The sequence below is a fragment of the Fundulus heteroclitus genome, chromosome 23 (genome assembly GCF_011125445.2).
Source record: "Fundulus heteroclitus isolate FHET01 chromosome 23, MU-UCD_Fhet_4.1, whole genome shotgun sequence".
Taxonomy (NCBI): Eukaryota; Metazoa; Chordata; class Actinopteri; order Cyprinodontiformes; family Fundulidae; genus Fundulus; species Fundulus heteroclitus.
Genome location: NC_046383.1, coordinates 4,259,745 through 4,285,169, shown reverse-complemented (window position 1 = coordinate 4,285,169; position 25,425 = coordinate 4,259,745). Strand labels below are relative to the sequence as shown.

At 37.8% G+C, this 25,425-nt stretch overlaps 1 protein-coding gene across 1 annotated transcript; it reads left to right on the top strand.

Moving 5' to 3' along the window:
* Positions 1-1,157: 1,157 nt before the first annotated feature.
* On the top strand, positions 1,158-25,345 carry cul4b (cullin 4B). The gene is made up of 20 exons (XM_012861781.3): positions 1,158-2,120; positions 8,394-8,509; positions 8,590-8,693; positions 8,791-8,860; positions 13,094-13,167; positions 13,251-13,413; positions 13,616-13,705; positions 16,354-16,436; positions 16,517-16,584; positions 17,926-18,044; positions 18,158-18,350; positions 18,430-18,534; positions 18,608-18,718; positions 18,818-18,903; positions 22,104-22,211; positions 22,312-22,425; positions 22,514-22,619; positions 22,709-22,881; positions 22,963-23,115; positions 24,120-25,345. Exons 1-20 carry the CDS (start codon positions 1,652-1,654, stop codon positions 24,213-24,215), a joined length of 2,601 nt encoding a protein of 866 aa, XP_012717235.2. The 5' UTR covers positions 1,158-1,651; the 3' UTR covers positions 24,216-25,345.
* Positions 25,346-25,425: the final 80 nt, after the last annotated feature.

The window sequence follows — 25,425 nt, the reverse complement described above, 5'->3', positions numbered from 1 at the left end:
ATACATCTGGGATAAAACTGACAAAAGCATTTCAGACAAAGAACGCCATGCTGACAGTCAAGCATGGTGGAGGTATGATAACACTGCTTCCTCAGGGCCCTAGTGATTTGCTTTAATTAATGGAAACCTTGAATTCTGCTCTCGAATGGAAAATCCTGAAGCAGAACGGGATGTAATCAGTTTTATGACCTTAACCCCCTTGGGTCATGGAGCGAGACAATGGTTGTTATTATTGTAAACATGTGATGGTCGTCACCCCCACTAAAGGGTCACAAAACAGTTAAGTGCTTTAAGATTATTATTGCATTTATAATAAAACAATTTTAAGTATGTCTAAAAATCAGGAAAAAAATATGACATTTAAATCTTTTCTTTCAACAGCTGTTACTATCTTTGCAGCTGTTGGGGGGGGGGGGGGGGAGAGAGAGAGGAGTGGTGGCCTACTGGTTAGAGCAGCGCGCTTGTGCTCAGAGAAGAATGCAAGTACCCGGTACCCACTGCTCCCCAAGGGTGATGGGTTAAAAGCAGAGATACCACATTTCGTTGCTTGTACTTGTGACAGTGCAATGACAATAAAAATTGAATTTTACAAGGACAGACAATAAGAGATACTGTGCGTCTCTTTCTTTATGGTAAGATAAGATAGTCTTTATTGATCTCACATTGGAGAAAATCACTTGTCACATAATAGTCAGTAAATAGTCAGGAGAAGGTGCCAAAAGTAGGAAAGGGTGCATCAGTTATATACAGTGCATCTTTCTATATACAGTGGATCAAAAAGAAAATGAGAAAAAAATAAGAATAAAAATACAAAAGAAATCGGAGTAGGCAGATGATGTCTTGTGTACTTCCCGGTTATATATATATATATATATATATATATATATATATATATATATATATATATATATATATATATATATATAAGAAATTCAATTTCTTTGGGTAATGCCGATTCTTTTAAACTATTTGGATCAACCCAAAACACAATAAGAGGCACGACTAAAACCGTAAAAAATAAATAAATAAATCAATAAACGAAGTATTGTCCAATCTAACACGATTCTCTGGCGCCATCTAGTGGCAAAGACAAGCACAGCACCACGGTTGATATAAAAAAAAACACGCTTGTGCAAAAAGTACTTTTGTACAAAGTACTTCCGGTGGGGTCACCGACTAGCTTTTTATGAGTGATGTTATTCTAGCTTGTATTAAGGTCTGTTTCGCCATCATGTGCGCTTGTTAGTGTTGTACTCGGATAAGTTTAGTAAATTATCGCCTTTAACGGCCGCTTGGCTCAAACCGCTCCCGCTGAACGACTTTGCGCCGCGGTTCGACGACGAAGAGGCAGGGGGGGAAAAAGAGGAAGCAGTAGCCAACCATCTTTATTCTCCTGCCAGCAATAACAAGAAAGGGACGAGGCTCCAGACCCAAGACGCGTTGAGTAGTTTCTAATTATTTTTATTTTTTTTCTGTTTCAAACTGGATAAACGAACCTGGTGGGGGGAAGAAGAAGAAGAAAAACCCAACAACAACAACTGCCCGTGCGAAGACAGACGGAGGCCCTGGGGACGCGGAGCTCTTCCCTCGACAAGCCTGGAAGTTTCGGATCAGAAGACTGGCTGTGAAGAATTAGTATTCCCGTTTTTTCATGTTTCCAACAGGTTTATCTTCCCCTAATCCCCCACCACCGCCAACCCAGGAGGCTAGACCCGCGGCTACTGATGTCAAAAGCGACAGTGGGAACATCACATCTCCGAAAAAGAGGAAAATAAACGGCTCCGAGAGGGACGACACGAGTGACACCATCTCCTCCTCGCCTCCCAAGACCCTCAATTCCTCCTCCTCCTCTTCCTCCTCCTCCTCTCCGCTGCACATCCAGAAGAAGTTGAGGTTCGAGGACTCGGTGGATTTCATTGGACTAGATGTGAAAATGGCCGAGGAGGCTGCCGCCGCCGCCGCCGCTGCTTCGTGCTCCAATAACAAAAGCAAAGCCATGTTCCTGGCCGGTGGCGTGGGGGGACACCCCGCCAACGGACTGACGAAAACCGCAGGCTCCGGCACCTTCTCCAGCAGCAAACCCGGTGCCGCCAAGAAACTAGTCATCAAGAACTTCAGAGGTACCCCACCGGCGGAAAGGCTCGGTGGAAGCTGCGGAACAGCACCGCCAAGCCGCCACGGCTTAGACCGCTCACATTAACCGGTCCCTGGTAGTTACGAGCCGGGGCTGGATCTGGTTTTTGGTCAATTAGCCAGTGGTGCAATTAAGAAGGATTTAAGTAAAAGAATAAAATAATTCACCGAAGTAGCCAGCTGGGCCCCAAAAATACGCCTTGGTTAGAGTTTCACCGATCCAGCACCGATTTTTTTATTAATTCTAGTTCTTTCTATAATATTACCCTGCCCAATATTACGCCAAGTCAAGTTATTGGCCTTTTTAGAAAATTGTTTTGTTTTCTTCTTAAGAAATATGCCGCTGTGGGTTTCATAGTTTTGATGGGTCATAGATTGTACCTGCTTACAACCAATTTAAAGTAATTATCTGCCACTTAAAGTCTACCACACTTCACAGCAGTTCAATGCCCCAAATATGGATTAGAACCCCAAGTCAATGAAAATAGACCATAATTCAGAGTCTTCAGAAAATGCTACTCATTAAATCAAGCTAAATATGAGATTTTGGGGTTTTCAAAGAAGCGACTTGACAGCAGAAAGACTAATTGATCTGCAGTAGTATCAAAGTGCTTTGGTGCAAAAGGATTGCACAAAGTGTGAAGCGTTGGGTGTTTAATGGGAGCAGGATTTGGCAAAAGACCTCACCTCACTTTTTTAATGTTTTTAAAGTTTGTGTTAAAACTGCAAAAGAAATGTTTTTTTTTTCCTCGTACACCCCATAACCACAATTCAATTCAGTTTATATGGTGCCAGTTCACAACATGTCACCTCAAGGCGCTCAAAAATTGATTAAATCGAATCAGAAGAAGCGAATTTACCCTAAAATATGTCTTAATTTCAGTTTCACCGATCTGCGTTTTCTTAGCCAGTACCGCTTTTTAATGAATTCTAGTTCTTTCTATATTACCCTGCCCTTACGCCAAGTCAAACCTCTCAGTTTTTGGCCTTTTAGAAAATAATTTAGTTTTCTTCTTATAAATGTGTTGCTGTGGGTTTCATAGTTGTGATGGGTCATAGATTGTACCTGCTTACAATCAATTTAAAGTAATTATCTTTATGCCACTTATAGTCTACCATATTTCACAGCAGTTCAATGCCCCAAATTTGGATTAGAACCCCAAGTCAATGGAAATGGAGCGTAATTCAGAGTCCTCAGAAAATGCTACTCATTAAATCAAGCTAAATATGAGATTTTGTGTTTTTTAAAACTGTTGTTCAAAGAAGCGACTTGACAGCAGAAAGACTAATTGATCTGCAGTAGTATCAAAGTGCTTTGGTGGGATAGGATGGCACAAAATCTGAAGCGTTGGGTGTTTAATGGGAGCAGGATTTGGCAAAAGACATCCACTCACCTCACTTTTTTTTTTTTTTTATACGTTTTTAAAGTTTGTGTTAAAACTGCAAAAGAAATGTTTTTTTTTCTCATACACCACAATTCAATTCAGTTTATATGGTGCCAGTTCACAACATGTCACCTCAAGGCGCTCAAAAATTGATTAAATCGAATCAGAAGAAGCGAATTTACCCTAAAATATGTCTTAATTTGAGTTTCACCGATCTGCGTTTTCTTAGCCAGTACCGCTTTTTAATTAATTCTAGTTCTTTCTATATTACCCTGCCCTTACGCCAAGTCAAACCTCTCAGTTTTTGGCCTTTTAGAAAATAATTTAGTTTTCTTCTTAAGAAATATGTCGCTATAGGTTTCATAGTTTTGATGGGTCATAGATTGTACCTGCTTTGATGACCACCAATTTAAAGTAATTATCTGCCACTTAAAGTCTACCATATTTCACAGCAGTTCAATGTCCCAAATATGGATTTTAACCCAAGTCAATGGAAATAGAGCATAATTCAGAGTCTTCAGAAAATGCTACTCATTAAATCAAGCTAAATATGAGATTTTAGGTTTTTTAAAACTGTCATTCAAGAAGTAACCTGACAGCAGAAAGACCAATTTATCTGCAGTAGTATCAAAGTGCTCTAATGCAAAAGGACTGGGGAAAATAATGTGAAGCATTGGGTGTTTAATGGGAGTAGGATTTGGCCAAAGACATCCCCTCACCCAGCTGTTGCTTTACACTAATTGTTTAATAGCTGAAGCAGTCCAGGTACGGAGGCTAAGGAAGCACCAGTCATACCATGAGTGGGCAAGCTATGATCTAGCTGCACTGCAAAAAGGGAACTAAAATTATGTACATTTTTCTTGAAACTAGTGCATTTTCTTGATATCATTTTTTTCTTGATTTGAGCAGGTAAATAACATTATTTGCCAATGGAATAAGATTTTTGCACTTAAAGTAGGAACAATTTATCTCCATCATCATGTTTCAATAGCAGAATATCTAATTATCTTATTTTAGGGATAGCACTACTAATCCCATTGGCAAATAGTCTTATTTACCTGCTCAAATCAATGAAAAATAGACTAATTTCAAGAAATCTTACTTACTTTTAGTTCTCTTTTTGCAGTGTGGCATTAATTAATTAGTTATTTTTATGATTTTAGAGTTTGTGTTAACACTGCAAAAGATGTTTTTTTGTTTTTTTTCCTCATACTAACCCAATAACTAAAATTCAATTCAGTTTATCTGGCACCAGTTCATCTCAAGGCGCTTAAAAGCCGATTCAATTCAATCAGAAGTAGCAAATTTGCCCTAAAATGTTTAATTAGAGGTGCACCAATCAGAAAGACTGTCACTGATTTCTGATTTTCTTAGAAGTTTGTCTTCCCCTGTTCCAGTTTTGACCAATTCTGATGTATTAATTTATATTATGAACTACAACACATGAAGGGGGGGGGGGAAATATCACAATGTTCCTAATACCCAGTAGGGTTGGGAAATGGCGGCTTAAACTTTATCATGATGGTTTTCATTGTGATGAAGATAAAACAAGTGTTGCTTGTAATCATCTTTCTTTTTGGCTATTAATCTTTCAGCCTTACAGTCAGAATCTCTCACAAAAAAAAACGCTATTAAAAAATAAATCTTGCTCACTGTCGAAAGTCCAACCTCACAACAACTGAGCATTTGTTAGGGATCTCAGTGAACCGAATAGTTTACATGGAAAAAGCAGCATTCACAAATCATAAGTTATATGGGAAGATGGCTACACTGCAAAAAGCGAACTTAAAGTAAGTAAATTTTTCTTGACATGAGTGTATTTATTCTTGATTTATTCAGGCAAGTTTAAATGATCTGCCAATTCCAACTCATCTCTATCATCCTATTTCAAGTGCGGTATATCTAATTATCTTATTTTAGGGGTAGAAATACTCATTCCATTGGCAGATAATCTTATTTATCTGCTCAAATCAAGGACAAATACACTCATTTCAAGAAAACTTTAATTACTTTTATTTCTCTTTTTGCAGTCTGTATCTTATCTCTCAAAACGTGCATCCAAGAAGATGTTGCTGGGAAATCTGTTTCTATGCTGAAATAATTGAGGAATAGGAAGGAGAAAAAATTGTCTTGTTACCCCTTATTTGTTTTCATTTATAATCACAAAAATTACAAAGACACTACTTATCACCGGGCTCTTGCGCAATCTTAAATATTCTGAAAATAAGCTTTCCCAGGTATGAATAAGGACAGAGCAAAGCAGCACAGAGCACCGATCAATAAGCGAGGGATTGAAATCGGCCAATTTCCCCTTAAACAGCGGTCCAGATACTGAAAGACCTGTTTTTCCTACTAGTGCATCTAAACTAATAAATCACAAAATTTTCTGTATGTAAATGCATCAACAGACAACACGTGTTTTAATGCACTTTGTCTTCAGTTTAGAAAAATTAGATGAAGGTTAGGCCCATATGCTTTCACCAATACTCTTAGATGCTTTATTCCTTAATTTTCCACAGTATTTCTAATTTCTACCTCTGTTGATCATCTTACTGCTAATTTTCTTTGTCACAACCAGGTTGCACCAATCAGCCAATTTTCTGTTGAGCTCTAAGTTGTCCGTCAGATACTGAACATTCTGAACTGTTTTCTCATATTTATGATGCATCAAAACAGAGAAATCCCACTTTAAAAAAAAAAAAAATAAGTCTTGAAACACATCAGCCCGTAAACATGTAGCATATACTTTTGGATACATACAATTAGGATAATTTTGACATTCTGCTGGATTTCAAACAGCTGCCTCAATCAAAGAACCTGCAACACATTTTGTTCAGTTTTATGTGTTATGGTCCTTTAGAAAATTAAAAAAAAAAATCTGTAGGTCATAGCTAAAAAAAAAAACTATATCAAAATCTGTTTTTGCCGGTGGATCATGATCTGTGCAGCTCTGACTATTATCTATACTGTCTTTTAAGATATTAAAGTAGAACAATTTGGAGCAGAAAAAAAGACATTGAAGTTTTTATGTTAAGAGTAAATCAAGTTATTAAGTTAAATTATTTTATGTGTTGGTTATGATCTTATATCCGAATGCTTTTAAAATGCCTTGAATTGAACTCACTGAAAGCTGAAGAAACTTTGTGTTACGGTTAATGTTTGTTGCAAATAATTACAGAATACAGCAGTCACGCCTAATATGTGATTCTCTATTTTATTAAGTTAGTTTTTAAAACAGAAACGTAACAGCTATTCTTACTGCTGCTAGAATCATATCCTATATTATTGCAGTTCTAAGAATGTTATAACATTTGTATTTTGTTTTATTTCATGAAGGGGGTAAAAACAAAAAAGAATACACAAAAATTATTTGTGGTTCATTAGTGCTTAATGCATCGACTATATAACTGAATGTCATTTATTTATTCTTGAGCAAAAATATTTCCAAAAAGTTGAGCTTGTCTTTTTTAGTTAAAAATACATCAGCTTTGGTCCATTTTGGTGGCCAGCAGTGTGCAGCAACAAGTGGGGGAGGGGAATGCCTTCCCACAGGCAAATTAAGACTCATTAACAGCATCATAAGAGTAGGAAGAGAACATTTAATGCCACTTTAAAACTGTAACATCCAAGAAACTCGTACCTTGATGCCAATAACCAGCTTGTGGCTCACGGCCTCTAGTTTTTAAACTGGAACAGCGTTTTTTTGTTTAGTTGTATCTAAAAGGCTTCAGACATCAAAGATGGCACAAAATGAAGTTATATTTAGGATAGGGTAACGGTCCAGATTTCACAAATCAAATTGAGATTTTCAAATTAAATGGATCCAAGTGATTCCAGCTGCAAAAAAAAAACTTCAGTTCAGCCTTTAACCACAATTCAACCTGTTTTTTTTTTTTTTGTTTTTGTTTTTTTCCCCAACCTACTTCCAGGATTCGTTGCACTTACAGATAGAGGGGGAAAAAACGACTACACAGTAAATGCGAGATTTTAAAAATGTTTTTGGAAAACTGAGTGTAGAAAGGTATTGAATTTCTTAAACATACATTCATCAATTTAGTTAAAAAAAAATTTGCAAATAAAGGAAGAAAACAGTTGAAAATGAACTGGGTGCAGTGGAGTAAAAGGTGTAGAAGCGGGCTATTGGAGCATCTAAAGCATTAAGCCAGATTTATCACCTAAATAATGCAGTAAAGCACCCCTGTGACAATACTTCAGCTCTAAATCTAAAGAAAGACTCAGCAGACCCTGAACAACAACTATACATTAAAAGAATAGTTATATTTAAAGGGTTGAAGTTCTTATCAGGATGGCGTCGCAGTGATTTGGCATAGAGAATACACTGCTAAAAGAGAACTAAAGTAAGAGTTTCTTTAAATTTGTGTTTTTATCCTTGATTTGAGCAGGTAAATAAAATGATCTGCCAATGGAATAAGATTTTTGGACTTAAAATAGGAACAAATCATCTGTATGATCTTATTTCAAGTCCAGTATATCTAACTATCTTATTTTAGGGGTCAAAATACTCGTGCCATTGGCAGATAATCTTATTTACCTGCTCAAATCAAGGACAAATATACAAATTTCAAGAAAATTATACTTATTTTTAGTTCTGTTTTTGCAGTGTATTACAGGACTTTTAACTAATATCTTCATGTATCTTTAAACTTCGGGGCTACGGTAAATAAAACTGCGCTGAGCTCGTATCTTTAGCAAGGCAGTCCGGCAACCAGATATTTGATTTTTTTAAGATAAAAAGATGCATTTAAAAAAAAAAGGTTGTTGCTTCATAAATGTCCCCCGTATCAGTTGAACTCTGCTGTCCTGGCCTTGTTGCGTGTCGTCACAGCGGGCTGTGTTGTTTTGTTTTCCTCACAGAAAAGCCCAAGTTACCAGAAAACTACACGCAGGAGACCTGGCAAAAGCTGAAAGAAGCCGTGGAGGCCATACAGAACAGCACTTCCATCAAGTACAATCTAGAGGAGCTATACCAGGTACCGCCTCTTGATGGGAAGCCGGCGGCGCGCTTGGCTCCGCGGGTTTGACGACACGTTTTTCTCGTCTGTCTCCTCAGGCTGTCGAGAACCTCTGCTCCCATAAGATATCCGCCAAGCTTTACAAACAGCTGAGGGCCGTGTGCGAAGACCACATCAAGGCGCAGATCGATCAGTTCAGAGAATATCCTTTGCACTTTGTGGTTAATCGGGAACGCGGATCATAATTCGAGGTTAGAAATCTGAATTAAGGAGGTGTGTTGGCTTAACTTTGCTCTTACGGATGCCCTGGACAGCGTGCTCTTCCTGAAGAAAATCGATAAGTGCTGGCAAGATCACTGCAGACAAATGGTGAGTCCTTTCACTTCGGCACATATAATAACCCTGTATAAAGTGTATAATAACATATGTGCAATAACCTATTTATACATAGGAGTGTATAGAATTGTATATAGCTGTATAACTGTATCTAACTGATTCTACTTACCTACTTTGACACCTTCTTCTGACTTTTGACTATTGAGCCGATGGGACAAGTGAATTTCTCCACTGTGAGATCAATAAAGCTTATCTTATATTATATGTTCTGGCTGTTGCGGTGCATTAAAACATCACATGAATTGGTTTTTCATTTATAATAATGATAATAAATGGAAACGGGGGACAACTCTAGGGGGTTAGGATGAAAAATGTAATAAGGCCAAACAGTTTTAAGGCTTTTTTTGCAAAATATAACAGGAAAATGTAAAGTACATGTAATTTAAATCATGATGCAGGACGTTAAATCAGGTTAAACCTTTCCTGTTTTAGGTCAGTAAGGATTACAAAAACATTTCTGTTTGCTCCCTGCCAGAATAAGGAAACGAGTCTAAGAGATAGTTTCTTTCATTACAACTTTATTCAAAGTTGGACGTTTATTTATTGAGATTAACTGCATTTTACCGTGATTTTCCAAGCTGTATGAAAACGAAATTTCGTTCTGTACGCACTCTGTGCATGCAGGACGACAAAGTTGTGATTTTTCCAGGTTCTGATTGGTTTATTCACAACATTTGAGGAGCTTTTGGGGAAACACATCTAACACGCTGCTTCCTTGTGTTGACATGATGGAAAGAGCAAAATAAATCCAGAAAGATTTCAGGGAGAGTTTTGTGATCCTCCACAAGCCTGATTTAACTTTGCTTGACATTTCCAGATACCTTAAAGCGCCACCTTCAGGGCTCTTATGTGCAAATAGAAGCAAAAAAAGTTCAGAGGTCATACTGCTCAGAAAGGAGCCAGAGAGATACAGTGCTTTATAAAAGTATTCAGCTCCTTTGGCATTTCTTCAAGTTCTGTTGCCTCGCAACCTGGAATTAAAGGATTTAGGAGTTTGCACAGTTTCATTTACAGAATATATCTACACTTGTGAAGCTGTGTTGTTTTATTGGGAAGCAAACCATAAACAGGCCAAAAACTTGAGCGTGCACAACTGTTCACCCCTCTAAAGTCATTATTCTGTAGATTTCACATTTTGCAGCGGTTCCAGCTGTGTTAGTATCTCTGGGCTCACCACATCTGGCCGTTCCTCAGTGTTAAACTCATCCAGCTCCTCCATGCAGGATAGTTTTCACTTGTGAACAACAATCTTTAGGTCTAACCACAGGTACTCAACTGGATTGAGGTCTGGACTTTGACTAGGCCATTCCAACACATTTAAATGTTTGCCCTGAATCCACTCAGGTGTTGTTTTTAGCGGCATGTTTTCGGGTCGTTGTCCTGCTGGAGGGTGAACGTCTGTCTCGGTCTCAAGCAGAGTGACAGGTTCTGCTGAAGAATTTCCCTGCATTTGGCACCATCCATCTTTCCTTCGACTCAGACCAGTTTTCTAGCCCCTTCTGCTTAAAAACATCCACAGAGCACGATGGTGCCACCACATCTATGGACAGATCCTCCAGTCTCTGCTGGGGAGCTCTGCAGCTCCTTCAGGGTTTGATTGGTCTCAGTTTTATTTATTATTTTTGACATACAGTGAGGGGAAAATTTTCTTTTTACCTTTTTTGTCAAATGTCATGTGCAGGGTTCCCACGGGTCCTTGAAATCCTTGAAAGTTTGTGAATCTGAAAAAATAAATTCAAGGCCCTTGAACGTTCTTGAAAACAGCCAAAAAAACACCTTGTCCTTGAAAGTCCTTGAATTTTTTTGTGGGGTTGAAAGTTCACATGGATGACGACTCGTGTCATTATTTTACTACCACACGATCTTTTAAAATTATGTTGATTCCGTAGACTTTTAGTTTGCAAATATACGTTCACGCTTCTTCGTTAGTTGGTAGGCTACGGTTTAGGCCTACGTGCGTCCAATAGGTTACATTTACGCAGTGTTGCCAACTCAGCGACTTTGTCGCTATATTTAGCGACTTTTCAGAGTCAAAGTCAATAACTAGCTTAATCAAAGATGAAAGTAAGTGAAACAAATTGATATAATTCTGAACATCTCAATGCTGCACTTTTTTCCATAAAATTCCATGAAATGGTAGACTAATGAACATCTTATATGTAATGTAGTATGGCATAGCCATGTACTGTGGAAATAAATGTAGGTTATAAATTAAGTCCACTTTCTTACATTGCTTCTGACCCAACAATTTCTATGCCGTTTAGTCTTTTATTGAATTTGCACTGTATTAAAATATGATAACCTATTCAGCGGTCACAGTAGGTAAATGCCGCCACGTGTGGTCCTTGAATTTGAGGAAATTGGTCCTGAAAAGTCCTTGAAAGGTCCTTGAATTTAATGTTCACCAAGGTGTGGGAACCCTGCATGTGAGAAATTACAGTGAACGTGCACAAAAGATTTTAAATTTGTCCCCTGAAGACATTTATGCCCTTTCCAGTTGAGCTGACAGAAACACAAGAGATTTTCAGATTTTTAATGTTGTAACAAAAATAAAATCCATGAAAACTTTTAAAGTAGCTGTTTATGCTGAACCTCAGCCAGTGTGTCAAAGCTGTGCTTGTTTCTTTGTTGTTGCAATGTGAAGGAAGGAAGCTGCCAGGGACGAGACGTGCAGGTTCGGTCAAAAAGCTGTGAAGAGGCACTTGTTTACGCTGCTGCACAGCTGAGATCTCTAGACTCTGAATTTCACCCCCGTTAGAAGCACTGACTGAAAACGATGTTGACAGGTTGACCCCTGCAGCAAGATTTCACATTTTAGAGTCAGAAAAGTGTCATGGAAAACCAAAATCAGGGTGGTTTTGGCACATCTCACCTGATTCACCTTTTTCTGTCCCAACAAATTAGCTTTTTAGCTGGAAACTGCTTTGTTACCTTCTATTTTTCATGCTTATGAACTTTCAGCCCCTAGATGTCAAACCCAGATCAGAGGGACTGAATACAAACAATTCGGATTCATTTAGACAGTTTCACGATATCCTTTCAAGTGTCAATTTTAAGAATTAAATCTAAAATAACACGGAAACATTAAGACTTGTGTACCCTTTATTTAAAAATGTTAATTTGCTTTTCATTGTAACATTCACACAATGGGACTCTTGGTGAGGTTCAGGGTCAGATAGTTGTTTCAGAACCACTGCCATCAAAGTGTTTTATTTTTACTGGACTTTTACTGAACTTAATGTTGTGGTTTTGGTTTTTATTGTTTTAATTTTTTTATACACCCGTTGATCAAGGGTTTTATGTTTTGAGCCAAATCTCCAAGAACCTTTTGATGGTTTTTAGTTTTGAACAAGATGATCAATAACATAACAAGAGCTGCAGGAAAACCTTTTATGTAAGATAAAAAAAAATCTTACATAAATGGGAAAACATAACAAGAAAATAAATAATTAGCTAAACAAAATTAAGCATCAAAAGCAAGAATAAAATGGTTTAAAGGACAGAAGAAATGCAATTAGTTTATTTGGTAAGGACAGATACAATAAACATGGATCATTATATAAAAAATAATCTGATGTCTGTATCATAGTACTTATAGCCATAGCTAATTCGCAACACCTGACCCTTGCAGGGCTTTTAACAGTTAAAATAAATGAGAAATAAAAACAATTATAATAAATGCAATCAGAAATGTCCAGTTATCACTAATAAATTGTTAGTGATGGTGATGAAGAGGAGGGGGAGACACATGAGGAAGCATCTATCCTAATATACTGATAAGTGAGATTTAAAGAGATTTAATGAATGAATACATAAATTAAAGGTAAAAAAAAGGAATGTATGTAAATAAATGAAAGCAATGCAAATGAATGAATTTAAGGAACACATAATATATATATAAAATATACTGCGGGACAAACAAACAAATAAAGATAATTGAAATTCATGAAAAAATGGATGTTTCAAAATAAATGTTTCAATTTTAAGAAATAATCTGTTGCTGCTTCTCTTGAAATTTTTAAGCTGTATGGCAGGTAAAATTCTTTGTTTTAATGAGAAACAGCGGTTATACTCACCGCTGGTTGTCAGATGCTTGAAGTCACAGCGACCTTTAGCTAGACTGGAGGGGCGGGGGGGTATAAAGTAGTTTTGTTTCTAGTTGAGAATGTGTTCTTATTCTTTAATATTTGTGTTCTCGTTTCACAGATCATGATTAGGAGTATATTTCTGTTTCTGGATCGCACCTATGTTCTACAAAATTCCATGCTGCCGTCGATCTGGTGAGTGTTTTGTAGCTGGTTGTCGGCCGTACGTTTCCCCCATGCGTGTGAGCGGGTGCTGAACGAGCCGCTGTGGCCTGCAGGGACATGGGCCTGGAGCTGTTCCGGTTCTACATCATCAGCGACCAGAAGGTCCAGAGCAAAACCATCGATGGGATTCTGCTGCTCATCGAGAGGGAGCGGAACGGAGAGGCCATCGACCGCAGTCTGCTCCGAAGCCTGCTGAGCATGCTCTCTGACCTCCAGGTAACAATCTGACGCCGTGTCTCGTTGCAGGATTTAACCAGCCTGGGAAAAAAAAATGTGTCTGAAGCGCCTCTCCGGTTCGACCCAATAAGCTCCCGCAGTGTGTCGGTGCTTTTTAGTCGGCGCGGGGTGTTGATGAACTGTCAGTGTTCTTGTTGACAAATGGCCTTAATGGGACCCATGTTCCTTCTGTCTGTACCAGATTTATCAAGACTCCTTCGAGCAGCGCTTTTTGGAGGAAACTAATCGGCTGTATGCTGCGGAGGGACAGAGGCTGATGCAGGAGAGAGAGGTGATTGATGGGACCCGCTACTCTGGAAGCACTCACTACTTATTGTTTGCTTTTTATTTTTTATTTTTTTTAAGAGAAAATGCTGAATGCTTCAGGCAAGGCAAATTTATTTATATAGCACAATTCAGTACAGAGACAATGCAAAGTGCTTTACATGATTAAAATATAGGAAAATAAAACAGAATAAAAGCAAGTAGGGATAAAATGTAGAAGCAAAATAGAACATTAAAAACAATTGGGCTAAAAAAAAGTTGAACTAATGATGTTTCAGTAAAAACAGTTTAACTAGAACAGTCAAAGGCAAACCTAAACAAACGTGTTTTTAATCTTGATTTAAAGGAACTCAGGCTTTCCGCACTTTTACATTTTTCTGGAAGTTTGTTCCAGATAAGCGGAGCATAGGAACTAAATGCTGCTTCTCCTTGTTTAGTTCTGGTTCTAGATATGCAGAGCAGGCTGGAGCCAGAAGACCTGAGTGGTCTGGAGGGTTGATACACCGATAACAAGTCTGTGATGTATTTAGGTGCCAAGCCATTTAGGGATTTATGAGACGAACAGAAGTATTTTAAAGTCTATTCTCTGAGATACAGGGAGCCAGTGGAAGGACTTTAGAACTTACAGTCATTATATTTATGTAAATAAGGCAGTGAAGCTGCAGAGGAATCAGAACGGGCTTGTTTTTTTTTTTTTTTTACGCTGCTCACAGATGAGAGGATTTGAAGATTTTCCATCTCATACATAAGTACCAAGTATTATATTCTGTGGGCCAAGCAAGATGTCAGGTTGGTTGGTCTTAAGTTTCGGGCGACCGATTGTGAGGAAATTGCACAATTTCTGCCCACATCATTCATACAGTGCAAAGTCATAATGTTGAAATCTAATTTGTATTGAGAAATATACAGTTGATTCTTTACATTACAGTTTCTTCCAGTTTCTTGGCTTCTCCAATAATCGGTCAAATAATCAGGTTAAAATGTTCAGTCTGAACGTTTTAGATTTATTTCTTTAACACAGCACCTACAATGACTGGATGCCTCACTCTGGTTTTAAGATGTCCTGCTATGGCTTGGCTGCTTTTTTTATTTCTCCGTCCTGTGTCCTAAGACGTTTGAGATCATTTTTCCACTAAGCTGAACTGATTAACAGTTTACAAACCAAAAAACGAGGTGCATTGTATTAAGTTAGGGACCAAGAGGACCTTTCCAACCTAATAAATACTTTCTTAGCCCTGTCTACACGAGGATGAAGTGCCGCATTGAGAAATACTGACAGATGTGCAGTACAAGGATGCCATTACTTTGCTCATAAAACAGATCATCAAATTAAATTTGTGTATTTTCTCATTTAGCTTTTTTAGCAGTCTGAGAACACAAAATTATAGATTGCATCTTTTTTAATACTCACTGGGTAATATTGAGTAAATTACCCAGGAAGCAGGTAATGTATATAAAGATGATTTTAAATAAAAAGGGGCTTTAGAGAGGTTCGAACAATCACGTAGAAGACATGTTGATGATATAAAAGGAAAGTTTCTAAGTTAGTAGCAAGTCTTTACATATGTAGAGATATATTAAATTACAAAGCCTTGCCTGTAACTTATTTCTTGCTAATTTTATCTTATCGTTCATTGAGGGTCAACCTCTTAAAACAACTTTTAGGTTGAAAAATCCTTGGAGGCATATGAGAAATATCTAAATTTGATTGATTTGCTCAAACAACTTCAGTTTCTGAATTCTCATGTTGTGAAATATCATGATTTTTTTTCTTATAAAATAATCCAAACATGTTTAGAGCGTATAATGTAACTTCTGCATTCAGGTCAAATTTTTTTTTTTTTACCTCCATGGAACGAAAGAAAGTGTGAACTTAGAGGTATCTGTAAGCTCACTTTACAAAAAAGAAGAGAAAAAATTGTGGAGAAAAATTGTAGAATACAGCTAAATTTGCTCTGGGATTTATAGAAATTGTTTAGTAAAGCAAGTTTTTTTTTTAACTTCTTTAAATTATTCGTCTTATGGTTCCTGCCATTCTGACGGGTTGCTGTTAATGTTGAATATGCAGATTAGTCACATTTATATGCACATTTTGCTGCTGCATAAACCTGTTCAGTCATTCAGCTACATGTAGCTTTACTGATTGTATTTACCATATAATTACTGGAAAATATACTACTGCCGCTACTAAATTAGCAGATTTCAGCAAGTGGTATATTGGTTGGAGGATTATTGTCACAGTTTAAAGCAATAGGAACCAAAACCCTAACCAGAGAGTGTTGTCTTGTTGAAATGAAGGTGTTTTCCCATCTGTTTACATTCACATTTGTTTCCTTTTTAAATGGCAGCAAGTTTCACTTTTAGCTGGCAAATGCAATTGAAGTCTAGCCACAGCGGATTTGTTTTAAGGCCAATAAATGGAGAAAAAAACAACTTATAGATGTTTTTGATTCCTCTTCGTTTTCTGCAAATTTCAGTGAAAAGAAAAGTTTGATTTTAATACGGTTGTTTTTAAATAAAAAGATTTTCATTGATGCTTTAATGTAAATCTAAGGCATGTGATCCACATTATGACATATTTGTCCAAAAATCTTTGTCTCCTATAGAGTCCCAACTTCAGGTGATAACCAGCTATTTCTTCATTTCTTTTTTTAGGTGCCAGAATATCTCCATCATGTCAACAAACGCCTGGAGGAAGAAGCTGACAGAGTAATCACATATCTAGACCAGAGCACACAGTGAGTGTTGGGCTGCCGCATTGAGTTTGTAACCCAAAGCCAAATTAGATTCAGCTGTTAAACCAAACTTTCATTCTCAGAAAACCGCTCATTGCTACTGTGGAGAAGCAGCTGCTGGGGGAGCATCTCACTGCGGTTCTCCAAAAAGGTACCAGTCTGTTAAATATTTCACTTAATCATACAGATGAAAAGCTTGTCTTCATTCAGTAAATGGCTATAATGTACAGGGCTCTGCAAAAATAACTTGTTTGCTGTAAAGTTTTCTACAATTCTTCACGTTAAAACCAGAAACAAATTATTTTTTATTGAATTTCATGTGAAAGACAAACACAGGTTAGTAAATGGTTATAAAGCTGAAGGGAAAATCACCAGGATCTAAAAATGTTTGTAAATGGAAATCTGAAAAGTGCGGTGTGCATTTGTATTCAACCCCATTTACTTTTATGCTCCTAAATAAGATCTAATGTGAGAAAAAAGTAAATGATTAGATCCACACAGAGACGGGATTAGGTGTATCTGCTAAGGTGTTTTGTTGTTTAGGCTGTGCCACACGAGTCCGGCGTTTTGGGAGACCGTAAAACGATCTTTTTTTAAATAGAGTGGAAAATTTTCGAAATACCAGTTTAATTTTTCCAAATGTGGATGTGAGACGCACCTTTTTTTTAAATGATGACGTAGTCGCCTCTCTAAATAACCCTCACAGCAAAGATGGCGAGGTGTGGTGGCAAGACTTTTAGCCCGATCTTCCCTCCCAACAGGCCCCCGACTATCGAGCTCTGAAGATAATCTTAAGAGATATTACTGCCGAGTGTGGTGTGTTAATCTGGTCTCTTTGGAAGAAGACCGCTCCGACCTCAAATCAGGGATATTCGACATGTTGGATGGTCTTGGCCTGATATCTTAGCGTGTGCCTTGTTTCTCCTGAAGACTAACGAGCACGCAGCCTGTCGAATGTGACGTGCAGCCAATCAGAAAGCGAGGTGACGGAAACCCAGAGAGAAAATAAATCACAGCTCACCTCCAGCGCCTTTTATTTTTATGTTTTTTTTTCTTAAAAAACTGTTAAAGTCCACAAACTATCGCCGTTATTCCTCCTCCTCATCCACTTTTAGTCTGAAATAATCTCGTATAATCTTGAGAGGTTTTGCATGATTCCCCGTTGGACCTCTGACTCATCCTGAGGTGAAATCTGCGCCGTGCTCGCCGTTGACCGGACACCCCACACCGAACGAGCAAACCTGTTTTATCTCCGATTTATTTTATTGTCGCTTGTGCAAATCGGCCGACTATTTTAAAAATCCTGCTGCGTGAACAACCAGCCGTTAGAGATTTTTATCTGTAAAACGCCAATTATGTGCCAATCTCCGGCCTATCACCAGTACATAGAAGATGGTGCTTGTTACATGACTGTGACTATTTTGTGAAGCCCGGTGTTTAACCTGGCTCCTGAGAACGTGAACCTGACTGATTTGTTGTTGGAAACTCGCAGGGCTGACCCACCTGTTGGATGAGAACAGGATTCAGGATCTGTCTCTTCTTTACCAGCTCTTCAGTCGAGTCCGAGGGGGTGTCCAGGTGCTCCTGCAGCACTGGATAGAGTACATTAAGGTATGAGAGGATCGGATACCAGGAAGGAGATGAGCGCTGGCTGTTTTCATAACTGTGTCCTGTTCTTTTTTTTTATTTTTTTTTTGCAATGTCCAAAATCAACCAACATGCAGGCGTTTGGAAGCACAATCGTGATCAACCCTGAGAAAGACAAAACAATGGTCCAAGAGCTGCTGGACTTCAAAGATAAGGTGGATCACATCATTGACGTGTGCTTCTTGAAGAATGAGAAGTTCGTCAACGCCATGAAGGAGGCTTTCGAAACATTCATCAACAAGCGGCCAAATAAACCTGCAGAGCTCATTGGTTAGTCACCGAGCTTTTCCGCTGTCCTCGTGGCCACGTTGTAGGAGTTCACGTTTTGTTTTATTTCTTTTTTTTCCAGCCAAGCATGTGGATTCAAAGCTGAGGGCAGGAAACAAGGAGGCAACAGACGAAGAACTGGAGAAGATGCTGGATAAAATCATGATTATCTTTAGATTTATATATGGTAAATAAATGATGGTTCATTTTTGTCCTTGTTATAGTAGAACAGGTTCGGTAATGTCTCGTCGTCGTTGCAGGAAAAGATGTCTTTGAGGCTTTTTATAAAAAGGATCTGGCCAAGAGGTTGCTGGTTGGAAAAAGTGCCTCAGTGGATGCTGAAAAATCAATGTTGTCAAAACTGAAACACGGTCAGTCCAATTAAAAGTTTTCACAATATGGAAAAACATTTGAAAATCTTCACGTTGGCCCAATGACGCACGTTTACTTCTGTTTTGTTGTTTCCTCAGAATGTGGAGCAGCGTTCACCAGCAAACTAGAGGGAATGTTCAAGGACATGGAGCTCTCTAAAGACATAATGGTGCAGTTCAAACAGGTAAGGCTGCGCCGCATTTGAAAACCCCTTAAGCCCTCTTTGTTGCCAGGTTTACTCTGCAAAACCAATTAACCAGCGTTTCTAATTGAATAACCATTCAATTAAATCAGTCCGCGTTTATTTATAGAGCACTTTTTCCCTCACAACAAGGGCAACACAAAGAGCTTTACAGCAGATAAAAACAAGGAGGCAAAAAAAACAGCAGACCTAATAAATAATAAATAAAAAGTACAGAAATGTATGTGACAATGGACTGAGGTATTATAGTTGTGTTTCATAATGATGATTAAACACTGGAGGGAGACAAACATTAGGGGGCATAGATACATAAGTGCTTAGGAGTGAAGAAATCTTACTAATTTGACAATTTTTTGATAACTTCTAAAAGTATATATATGAAGTGTTAATATAAAGTGACGTTAAAAATGTTATCAAACTACAGATAATCTTATTTAAGAGCAAATTCTTTTCTTAAGTACTAAAATTCAGCTAAACGCCAGCCAGGAGAGGAAATTTTGCTTTTAAAAACATCAGCGGTCTCTGTCCCACCAGCCAGGTCTGTAAGAAGGAAATTAGGCCTTAATGTGGGTTTTTATTCTGACTTTTATTGTTATTAGAGGAATAGAGGCTTCTGTATGACGTTTAAATCTTAAATATATCTGGGGTGGAACGTGTATATAAGAGCAATAATAATTTTAAAAGAACTTAAAAAATTGCACAATCAATTTTCAAGCATACAGGGAGCCAATGACTGTAAGTTTCGATGGATGCATCCCGCTGGTCCTCATCAAGTAATAATAATAATAATAGTAATCAGTATTCATGCAACTCAATTCAGGGATAAAGACAATATCCATTGTACTAAGATTTCTGTGATATGCAGTCACAGCCATACTGTTACATAAAAATACTACTAATAAGCTGTAAGTACTCTTTTCTCATCACTTTTATCGTTATGACAATATTGCTGCAAAATGTTGTGATTAAATTTGATGTTCATGTCAGCCACCCCCAATACAACCATTAAACTTTAATATTTACCAAACTGTAAACTTGTGCAAACCATACAACTATCAGGCAGACTCATTGTTTTCCTGTTGGCCAATCCACAGTTGTATTTATTTATTTTATTTCTTCAGAGCGGTAATATTTGACAAAAGCAGTATATAATTCAAACTATTTCCAACTTTTTAACAACTCGAGTGACTAAAACTGTAAACCAACTTCTTCAGCTGCTAATCCTCGTCTGTCATTTTTTGTTTTTAGTCAGAGGTCGGTAAATTTAAGGATTGTATTTAATTTGTCACCTAAGAAAACTGTTTTCCTCACAGTTTTGTTTAAATAGTTTTTTCAAACTCCCTCAGAAATGAATATTATTCCAACAATTGCTGTTATACCAGCAACTTATTCTGTTTAAAACGTTATAAATAATTAAAATAAGATGCTAGCATAAAAAGTTTTTTCTACAGTACCTTGAAATAGCATTCATACACCTGAAAGTTTTCATAATTTCACACATTACTGGTATTTTTGGTATTTCTGCTATATGTTCACACCTTGGGAAGTTTTTTTTTTTTTTTTTATATCCCTGGTTTAAACTTATCCACAGCTTTCCTGTTCCTCTGCTTTTCTTGATGGTGTTTGTTCCATAATGTTCTCTAACAAGCCACTTACACAGAATAACGGTGCTCTGTCGGGAGGGCAACACTTTTCAGATTTTTATTGGGAAAAGAAGTACAACAGTCATGTCTCATTTATTCTCTCCATTTTAAACCATGCACAACTTTTTGTTGCTCCATGATACTAAAATACATTTAGGTTTGTGGCTTTAAGGTGAGAAAACGTGAAAAAGTCTTTTCTTTTTTTTCACACTTGTAATTTGTCTTGCTTTTCAGCTAATGCACTGCAACTGCTTGTTATTTTTAGCCCCAATTACCAACTGGTTTAATAACTTTTTATTTGAAATGTATGACAGGAGTCTTCTAAAAAAATAGCGTAGAACAAAATGATCACCGGTGTAGGTACCAGATTGACTCGGGGTCCTGCGCTTTCTGATGACGTCACTATACATGGTTGGTTTAACGTTTGCTCAATTGCGCAAAATATTGTAATTGGTCTGGACAACTTACTAAAGTAATTATAGCGGGGTGTAGGTTTTATTCGAGAGCAGGATTGCGGTTTGTAAACGAACAATTTTACAAAGAAAATCACCGGTCCCTGCGCCTCCCGATGACGTCACATTATGGCAACGCCACTCAAACAAACTACATAGAGCCCGCGGTCTGCATTTGTAACAAATCAATTTTATTAAGTTAATTTAGCGGTTTCTTTTTTCTCAAAAGCTTGAACAAATATTCAAGCCATTTTACAAAAAAAAAAAAAATCAACAAATATTTGACAATTGGCTCAATGTTTGGAAGAATATTGTTAACAAAAACGGAAGGGCTAGCCAGACTAATTTATCCAGCATATATCTTAAATGTACCAAATACCACAATAAAAAAATAATCAAATTCATCACAATTTCATCTGGAATAATAAAAAAACATGTGATCAGAAAGAACAACATCAGTACAAAAAGGAGGAATGAACGTTATTGATTTTAAAGTGATGAATGCCGTGATAAAATTAAATGTGGCTGCTGACTTTTATTAAAAATGAAATGAGTTTATGGTTTAGTTTCCCTGCACAACTTAAAAAAAATTGGAGGAATTAAATTTCTCTAAGGTTGTAACTTTGATCCTGTAAAATTACCGATTAAATTGTCAGACTACCACACAAGTATTCCAAAATGATGTTAAAAGTTTTCATGCCTCGACTAATTTACAGGAAAATAACCGTAAATTAACAAAATAAAATTGATTTCTAACAAATGGAGACCGCGGGCATAATGTAGTTTGTTTGAGTTGAGTTGCCATATATAGACGTCATCGGGTAGCGCCCGAGCCAATCTGGCAGCCCGAGACGATCTGGTACCTACACCGGCTCAATTTCCAGCAATCATGTTTCTTCACCTTCTCGCCTCCATCCCCGTTTTTTTTTTTTTTACACCTCAGATTGACTCCGTTATTTTAAACCTCCCCAGTCTAAGCCCTGCTGCAGACCTTTATATTCCTCCAGAATTGACCCATTCCTGCTTCCGCTCAGAGATACATTTGCGCAGCGGCACAATGAGACGTGTGTTTTTTGCTCCTCCGTAGTACATGCAGTGCCAAAACATTCCCGGCAACATTGAGCTGACCGTCAACATCCTCACTATGGGTTACTGGCCAACGTACGTCCCCATGGAAGTCCACCTGCCTCCTGAGGTTAGTGCTGAGCAAATATTCAGATGCTTGGAACATGGCGCTTTTATAACACCTCATGCTATAAATATACTTCGTTACGACCGCTGTTATCTTTGTCCAGATGGTCCGCCTGCAGGAGATCTTCAAGACTTTTTACCTAGGCAAACACAGCGGCAGGAAGCTGCAGTGGCAATCAACATTAGGTCACTGTGTCTTAAAAGCAGAATTCAAAGAGGTTATTACCGATTTTCCTAGAATGTTCTTTGTGTCTTTGCCCTCTTGGCGAGGCCCGCTATCAACTGCTTAATGCTTTCAATTAACAGGGCAAGAAGGAGCTGCAGGTTTCGCTTTTTCAAACACTGGTGCTGCTGATGTTCAATGAAGGAGAGGAGTTCACTCTTGAAGAGATCAAAATAGCTACAGGAATCGGTTGGTTGTGAAGTCGACGTTTGGTTTGCTGCCTGTCGTCTTCATGTCGAACAAGCGGTCTGAAAAACTGTCCCTTTTGCGTTCCACAGAGGACAGCGAGCTGCGTCGGACATTGCAGTCCCTCGCGTGCGGGAAAGCGCGGGTCCTCACCAAAGTCCCGAAAAGCAAAGACGTGGAGGACGGAGACAGGTTTTCCTGCAACGATGACTTCAAACACAAGCTCTTCAGGATCAAAATAAACCAGATTCAGATGAAAGAGACGGTAAAAAAAACTGATTTCCAGCCGCTGACTTTACATTATTAAGTCAAAGGGTTTTAATGCAAATAAATGTTTTTTTTTTAGGTGGAGGAGCAAGCGAGCACCACGGAAAGGGTCTTTCAAGACCGACAGTACCAGATTGATGCTGCCATTGTGCGGATAATGAAGATGAGGAAGACCCTGAGCCATAATCTTTTGATGTCTGAGGTGTACAACCAGCTCAAATTTCCTGTCAAGGTAATTATTTCTAGCCTCCTTCATTTTTAATCTCATCCATATTATTGTTTATTGTTAATTCAGTGAATGTAACAGTAGAGGCTTAGCGACTCTAGACTCTAGACTGAATTTGCTGCAATGTTACAAAAATTGGATGAATAATTACTTTTGTATCGATACATGTTATAAAGGACAGACAAATGACAGAAACGTAACACTTTTGTGTTGTTTGCATCTAATCTATTCAAACCCATCATCACAGAAACATCCTTTATGAAAGAAGTGTAATAAATTATTATTTAAATGAAAACTACCTACATACTTTACTAAAAAAAACACCAGTATTAAAAATTGTTAGCATAATAGGTTTATTTTTTTATCATTATACTGATCTCTAATCTGTCTTTCAAAAAGAAAATAATAAAATAGCTAAAAAATGGCAAACAAGAACAGATTAATTAGTCCAACCATTGTATTATCACCACCCACCTAATATTGAATAGGTGCCCCTTTTACTGCCCGAACAGAACTGCATAAGGTAAATGTATAAACAGCCTTACAAATGGAGCAGCAAACAGAGAGCATGTCATTATTATCCCCCCATATGATTTGTCAGATTTTTCTTTGATTTAGTCATTTCTTAAGGAGACCCTTCAACACAAACCGTACATGTTCAGTCTTTTTTTCTAATTGTAGAGCAATTCTAACATTATTACTTGCTAACTGGGGTCTGTGGAGCCTATATTGTCTCTTTAAATCCAAACTGATCTAACTCACCTCCTCGTTTTAAGTCCTTTTAAACTAAAGTAATAGTAATATCATCTTTATTGTCATTGAAACATGCATACAACATACATGTTGCATAAAAACTGCTTTCACACACATACAAAGTGTGTGTGAAAGCAGTTTTTATGCAACAAGTTTCTGTGGGGAAGGTGGAGGGACTTTTTAGAGAAACACAACAAAGTGCTTGCGTGTACAACATTATGCGTTACCTTCTGTCTCCTTCTCCTCTTCCCTCCCAGCCTGCTGACCTAAAGAAGAGGATAGAGTCTCTTATTGACCGGGACTATATGGAGCGAGACAAGGAAAACTCCAACCAGTACAACTACGTGGCCTAGATAAAGGAAGAGAAAAGCAGCCGTTCCAGTTAGAAAAAGAAAAAAAAAAGGTGTCCTGAGTGATCGGTCTTTAAATCTTTTGCTCCCGTGGATGTTAACCATTATCATCTTCAACCCAACGACCGACAAGTTGAATGGCTGCCGCTCCGCAGGGTTTTCGTCAGGGGTCTTGTGACCCTGTGGACTGCATGCCCGTTTAAAAAAGAAAACAGAAAAAAATAAATAAAAGGAAAGAGTATCTCCTCCATATTTTCTCAGTGCCTCTGAGAGAGTTGGGACAAAGAAGACACACAGTTCTGTTTGCTCTTTTTTAATGGAGAGGAAAAATATTTATTTTCTGACCTAGATCCTTTGTCCATAGTTTAAAACAATATGCTCTTTGTTATCAAATCATTTTTTTTTTTTTTTTCCTTTTTATCGATCCATCCTCCCAAGCTAATGCTGACGCGCCTATCAGTGCTCTAAATGTATCACATGTCGGGAAAGAAAAGAAAAACAATCCAAAATATTAAACTGATGCCTGTTTCTTCAGTTGTTGTGAAATGTTGGACAATGTTGGGCTGACATTTCAAAGATGGTATGTGTTGGTTTTGGACGTGTATGCGTATTGTGGGGTCTGCAGTTATGTTTTACAGTCTTAGCAGCCGGATAAGCAGATGATGAAGCGGAGAGCAAACGAGCACCCATTGTTCAAAGCGAAGTTTGTGCCAAAATGGTGCACTTCTTTCTGTTAAAAGGTGTGTTGAAGCTGCTAATCCAGTTCACTTGTTCAAGTATATGCATACAATATTCTTGGTTGCCTTTTATTTCCTTCATACATTTTTATACACCCACCACATGTGATATTTTAAGTGGCCCATCTGTCACTTTACTGCTCAGTAGTTTTGTTTTTTTTTTCTTTTTGTTATCCTTTAGGTTTATTAAAAGCACAATGCTATAAAAATCCATTGTCATGCTACACAGACCACTTTTATTTCTCTTATCTGCAAGTCTCCGTGTGGAGCTTGGAGAACTTACTGAAAGGTTTAGGGACTACACTGACACACAAGGAAAGCCGATCCAATTAAACACTCTTAATTTGTATCAGTCTTTTCGATTTCCTGCTTCACATAATAAATGTTTGTGTCATATTTTTATTTAGGGTGCCAATCTGCTGAATGTTGGGGCTTCTTGTAATGTTTCTTATGAAAATACTTTTGCAGATCGAAAG

Bases quoted from the DNA above. Each gene is read 5' to 3' on its own strand.
- cul4b (XM_012861781.3), top strand. From the start codon at position 1,652: ATGTTTCCAACAGGTTTATCTTCCCCTAATCCCCCACCACCGCCAACC. The intron at 8,861-13,093 runs GTGAGTCCTTTC...CTCGTTTCACAG, and splicing joins AAGATCACTGCAGACAAATG to ATCATGATTAGGAGTATATT. The intron at 22,882-22,962 runs GTAAAAAAAACT...TTTTTTTTTTAG, and splicing joins AGATTCAGATGAAAGAGACG to GTGGAGGAGCAAGCGAGCAC.